Consider the following 6,388-nt stretch of genomic DNA (forward strand, 5'->3'; position numbering starts at 1 on the left):
TACAAGTGGATATTTTTAGTGCTTACGGGTGGTCATGTAAAATATTTTGTTTGTGTAAACATTACCTGTTTTTCTTTGAACTTTTCTCTAACAAGAGAAGTTATTTGTTTATCTGTCTGTGAATCTGAGCTTTCTGCCTTTTCTGTTTTGTGTCACACATACAATGATGTGTGAAGACAGAGAGCATGTGGGTCGGTTAACGTTCCTGTCAAACAAGCCATTCAATCACCACATTTTATGGGTTTAATTTCAAAGTCAGAACAAGTGTGGAAGTGGCTTCAATTATCTTGCACATTATTGGAACAGGCAAGGAAGAAGAATATTTGTGTTGCAGGACTGTAATTCTCTTTACCATTGTCTAAGTGATATAGATATGAATTACCGGTGCTAAAAATAATTTGGTGTAATCAGATTTCTTTCTAGTCTGTAAACAGACATCTGTCCAACAATCCATTCATCCAACCGTTTGTGCAAAACCAGCGGATCTGGCTTTCTGTCCATGTGTCCATTGATATGTTAATTTATTGATAAACATTCATTTATTTGTTAAGTTATTTCTTTCCATCCATCCATCAATTTCACTCTTCTGTATAAAACATAAACCCTTTTTGCTTTTCCTTAATGGCAGGACTATTTTTATCTTGAGTTTTTTCTCAAGCAGAGGAGTCTTAAAATCTTAGTCTGAAGAAACATCCCAGATTTGTTTTACTCTCCATCTTGACTTTAGGCTAACCATTGTTTGTCGGTTTGCTTCTAATCCATCTGTGCTTCTAAACTTAGCCTGCATAAAAATATGTTAGGATTTACGCCAGTTTATAATGACTAGTGTTTTCCCACCTTTTTAATTGCATTATATTTGCGAAAGTTTTATAAATGCTTCTCATGTAGCTTAAGAATAATTGGTAGCTTTTTGCCACGTAAACATCTTACAAGTTTTCCTGTTTCTGTATTCTTGCTTCATGTTCGACCTTAATTGGAGCCAAACCAGCTGGCGACCACTGCTTTAAACATTGCATCCCGATGCAATGTACAAATGATGATTTTTATTTTTTTTTTCTCTTCTTCTTCTTTTTGCTACACTGTCAGCAGCGGGCAGCAAACCCACCTCTGACCATGTGATGCACCTCCTTCCCCGACCCCCAGCTGAGCCCGCCTACAGGAGGGCTGTCAACAGCTCATAGGCAGCCTGAACGGCTCCACCTCAGGCCACATAAAACAGCCACAACACCACTGATTACATTAATGCTCTTATCTCACTGCGTGGCAACCACACCAAAATAAAGACCCTATTTGCTTTTTGAAGAAGAGGCCTGCGTTTGGTCAAGATTTTAATCTCCCCTCTCTGTAATTTACGGATCAGTTGGTGCTGAATTTGAACCAGGCCTTACCGTGGCTGCTGCTGATGAGGAGTAGGAGGAGGAGGAAGTTGTCTCCATCCAGCCAGCAGGCTGAGCTGCTGCGGTTTTTCTCAGCTCGTTTTGATCTCTGGCGTGCGCACACGCTCCTTCATCTCGCCGAGGCCACTTTTTTTTTTTTTTTTATCCCTGATGAGCTCTTATCAGATGAATTTCCTCCTAAGCTCCCATTTTGAGATGCAGCCATGCTGGCTCCTGGCCCCTGTGGGTCTGTTTGTGTCAGTGCTAAATTCGTGCAGCTCTCGTTGTCTTATCTTGTGTTTCCACAAGCTTGCGAAACTTTATCATCCTTTAGTGCCCAGGATAGCGATGGGCTCTTCCCTAAGCTCAAATATCTGTAATTTAACTGTTCTTTTTAAGCTTTTGTCTTGTACGTGTTTATCTTGTTGATTTAACTGATTTGTTTTTCTTTCTTTTCTTTTTTTTTGTGTGTGTGTTCTTATCAGCCCGCTGCATGCCGTGTCATTCGCTTTGGCCTGTGGCATTCCTGGAGTTGCTCTTCTCACGCTGGCAGTAAACCCCTTAACAGGGTTCCTAGGCGCCTTCAACATCTTTCTGTACACCTGCTGCTACACGCCGCTCAAGAGGCTCAGCATCATCAACACCTGGGTGGGAGCGGTGGTTGGAGCAATACCCCCTGTGATGGGTTGGTGCGCTGCCACAGGCAGTCTGGATCCAGGTACGACCAGCACAAGTGCACATGCACATCACCTCATGGCTTTTCGAGCAGCTTTTTCTTTTGACTTTGACTTGTTTTAAAGAAGCATTCTTCGGTGTTTCCTCAGTATTGCGAGAGTTCTCGTTTTCTATCATAATGCTTAACCAGGGGTTTATTGTGGTTTGCTAAATGAAAGAAATGTTTCTTCCAGCTAAGTAGCACTTAAGTGTGTCATTTAGAAGACGTACCAAATCTGTCACAGGGGGCGGGGGGAGACGCCACCTTAGAGGACAAAGCTCCGAACTTCAGTTTCCAAGCTTGTTTGATTGTGCAACAAAATGATACTATGTGACTGGAAAACACATAATACTGCCCCTTTAAAGCAAAGTAAAACATTTACGATTGATTCTTGATCTCGGTAAGTTCTGTTGCTCTGTTTGAACCCCCAACAGGATGTGAAACCAAGTGACTCAGTAGACGACACAAATGTTGACATGGTGGAGCGAGAGCATTGAAAGTTTTCTTAGTTGTACGTGCTTTTAATCTTCAGCTTTCAGTCAAAGTTAACAACATTTACTGTCAGCCAGTGGGTGTTTCCTAAAAAAAGCAAAGGGGAAGAGAAACCCAGCGGGGAATTTATATTTAATGTTTGAGTTTAAAAAGGTCATTGTACGATGATATTAGTCAAACATGTGTCTTCTAAAAGCCACGTGCATTTTGTCTTGATGCAACCTAAAATGATTGCATTGCGACACCTGGTATTCAAAGTTGGGACAGTTATAAAAAAAAAATCTCTGATATTTTATTTGATTTTGAATCATTTCATATCCCCCCACCAGGTGCTTTGGTATTGGGCGGTTTCCTCTACTGCTGGCAGTTCCCGCACTTCAACGCTCTCAGCTGGAACTTGAGGCAAGACTACTCGCGCGGCGGCTATCGCATGATGTCCGTCACCCACCCGGGCATGTGCAAGCGAGTGGCCCTGCGTCACAGCCTGGGCCTGATCCCGCTGACGACGCTAGCGCCCGCGCTGGGCGTCACCACCTGGAACTTCCCCGTCATCTCCTTACCCATCAACCTGTACATCAGCTACCTAGCCACCCGCTTCTACTACCAGGGGGACCGCAACAGCGCCCGCAAGCTCTTCTTCTGCAGCCTATGGCACTTGCCCATGCTGCTGCTGCTGGCGCTCACCTGTAAGAAGTACAGCCGGAGTCCAGAGGTAACGGCGGCGCCTTTGACACTCGAGCCGCCTGCGAAATAACTGGGACTCTTCTTTTAACCGTAGTACTTGTGGGTGGAGAGATGTTTGCTGACACACTGCTTTACAGAAAACACACCAAGTTGCAATCTTTTAATTGTGTGTTCTGTAGTTATGTATATTTATTTTTAAAGGTCCCACCAGTTCTTGTGTCTTATATCTGACTGAGAAATGACTTTGTACTGTTTACACCACTCTCATAGAAAGCCTTCACAGCTCAATAAGGTGGAAACCATGTTGTGGTAGAGTTTTTAGGACGTGGTAAAACAGGACAGGCGTGATGATGACATGTTACTTGACAGTAAATAAACCTCATTTTCCTTTGAAACAAAAAAATGTGTATGAGGTTTAATTTCATAAACCTTCTTTAAGGAATCATTTATCCCCTTTGGACAAAAGGGCAACTATTCTCCATCCATCCATCCATTTTCTAATCACCCTTCGTCCCTAATGGGATCAGGAGGGTTGCTGGTTCCTATCCCCAGCTACGTTCCGGGCGAGAGGCGGGGTTCACCCTGGACAGGTCGCCAGTCTGTCGCAGGCAACTATTCTCAACCAATAAATATATGATGATTGTAACTATGTGTTCTGTGTCATGTGTGATGAACTCCTTGACGTCAAGCATGTAGCACACTCTTATCAAGTGGAAAAACAAAGCAGCTCATTAGGTGACGCTGCCCTTTATATTTGGATTCAGGTTTCAGCTGTAAACCCAGGCGGATATGCTCACTTTAAGCTCAAATCGGCCGCTCTATTTAGCGGGCCACCCCTTACACCTGTCATTTAACATGTGCTCCATTTCCACCAAGTTTTGGGTGTTTGGTTACATTTCCATCGCTGCGCTCTGAGCCGCAGACAAGCGCCTCCTTCCCTCCCCGTCCCCCCCAGCGGTACCGCCACCCTCGCTCCATAAAAACCGGCAGGATTTAGTCAAGGCCGAGAGACGTGAAACGGCTCGATGTCCTCGTAAAGTGTCTGACCGGATGCGGAGTTTCATATCAGAGGGTGGGAGCGGAGCAGGCCCTAGCCAGCTGTTACAGCCGGATCAGAAGTACACGGAGAGGCAGAATATTTTAGGGCACCTCAAAGGCTCAACGTGATGAGTCCTGATGGGGTTTATAGCACGCAGGGTCTCTCCTTGTTTAGATCTGCATGTTGTGGCCTCGCTGCATATTTCTGGCTTGCACATGGAGCTCAGAGCCATTCCTTTTGAGAAGGGAAATGTCTCTTCTACCCTGGTGGTAAGGTAAGATCTTAAATGATCAGTAATTACAGGTCATTTTGAGAGCCTAAACTTCATCGAGACGAAAGGCTTAAAAAAGAGGCAACTTAAATGTATTTTAATCAGTTTTTATAATTGGCTAGCACGAAGAAGTGAATACGTATGGAATATGTAAAGGTGAGAAAAAAAGTGAGTTTAAATTAAAATGTTAAATTTGTGAAATACAGTCTCGATTATATGTGGAACATATGTGAGCACACTTAAGTCTTGAGACAGTTTCTCAGTTGAATTTAGGTCTGGACTTTGACTGGTCCATTCTTCCACTTATTATTTATTTTTATTTTTTTTACACCATTCAACTGTAGTTCTAGCTGCAATGATTGGAGTCATCATCCGCCTGGAAAGTGAATCTCTATTCACTTGATGGAGTGAATGGATATTGACTCTTTCAAGCGAATCTCTGTTCACTTTCTTAAGAGGAAAGATTAACAACTTTCCTGTTAATGTTGAACAAAAACATCCACATGACATGATGCTGCCACTACCATGTTCCACTATGAGGGTGACGTGCTCAGGATGATGTGCAGTGTATGTTAGCTACTAAACTGTTTTATCTAATATGCAAACTTTTACATTACACATGTTTTCGCATTCTTGTGAAAGCATGTGTAATGTAAAAGTTTGTGGAAAAATGTCCAACTGATGTGAATATTTTTTTTACAAGCTTCTCAAAGTGAGATAAAAAATTAAACGGTTTTGCATCCAGTGGCGGAAGCTGACATGCAACATGAAGAAATATAAACAGAAAATATTCATGTTTGTAATAAAAAGGTTTTTTTAATCATGTTGAAATTAAGAAAGATCAGATAAAGCCTTGGTAAAATCATTTGTTTTCATGTTAGGTTTAAAATCTTAAAGTTATCTTGAATTGTTTTTGAAGGGTTTCAAGATGGGATATGTAAGCTGTATAATTAAACAAAAAGCAAAATAAAATATATATTTTCATTAAATAAGACATTAAGTGTTTAACTTGTGTTAAATTTTCTGAATCCGTTACTCCAAAACGAGCATCATAGAACTTTCTGAATAAAATTTGCAACTCCAAAGTGACAAATCGGCAGATGTTTGGAAACATCAGCTCAGTTTCCAAACCGGATTGGAGCTTTAAGGAAATAAATAAAGGTGAAATGATGATGCCATGCTAAGGAAATGTTACATGGCCAAACCACAGAACATTTCCAGTTTGACTCTTAGATACAAATCTTTTACGGCGACATGATGATCAAACCTGATTTTAAAAGAAGTTCTGTTCTCACCAGGTTTAATCCCATTATTTCGTTTTAATTTTCCTGCAATTACTCAACATAGAAAATTTAACCAGAAAAAAAAATAATAATAAATTAGACAGTGAAAGAAAAACACATTCAAGCAATTACTTATTTTTAGTTTGGACATGGAGTAGAACTTTATTTTATTAAGGAGTGTTAAAATTGAGAGGTTAGGGGTAATTTCCTGCCACACTTTTTGGATTACATTGGTGCAAAAATGCTAAAAGCAATGTGTTCTTTTCCTTCTACTTCCCACAGTAACACACTATTAATGTGATGGACCAATACAACCTAGTTAAATGTCTTATCTTAATGTGTCATTCTTTTGACTCTTTTGAGAAAATACATCTAAAATAACAAAAGCAGTGAACCAGAATAGAAACATATCACACAATTATTCATGACCACAGTTTGAGATGATGCTCTTGCAGATTATTTTTTAAATTTAAAGTTGGATTTTAAATCAGCCACAGGAAACATTTGCAGCATTGCTGGGTCACTGCT

At 41.0% G+C, this 6,388-nt stretch overlaps 1 protein-coding gene across 1 annotated transcript in view; it reads left to right on the forward strand.

Annotated features, from left to right (window-relative positions):
- Positions 1-5,478, forward strand: part of LOC122823117 (protoheme IX farnesyltransferase, mitochondrial) — a 33,567-nt gene extending 28,089 nt beyond the window's left edge. The window contains exons 6-7 of the mRNA XM_044102396.1: positions 1,862-2,094; positions 2,913-5,478. Of these exons, the coding sequence (XP_043958331.1) occupies positions 1,862-2,094; positions 2,913-3,337 (658 nt within the window). The 3' untranslated portion in view covers positions 3,338-5,478. The remainder of the gene's footprint in view (positions 1-1,861; positions 2,095-2,912) is intronic.
- Positions 5,479-6,388: the final 910 nt, after the last annotated feature.

Source organism: Gambusia affinis, linkage group LG20, assembly GCF_019740435.1.
Source record: "Gambusia affinis linkage group LG20, SWU_Gaff_1.0, whole genome shotgun sequence".
In the NCBI taxonomy this organism is placed as follows: Eukaryota; Metazoa; Chordata; class Actinopteri; order Cyprinodontiformes; family Poeciliidae; genus Gambusia; species Gambusia affinis.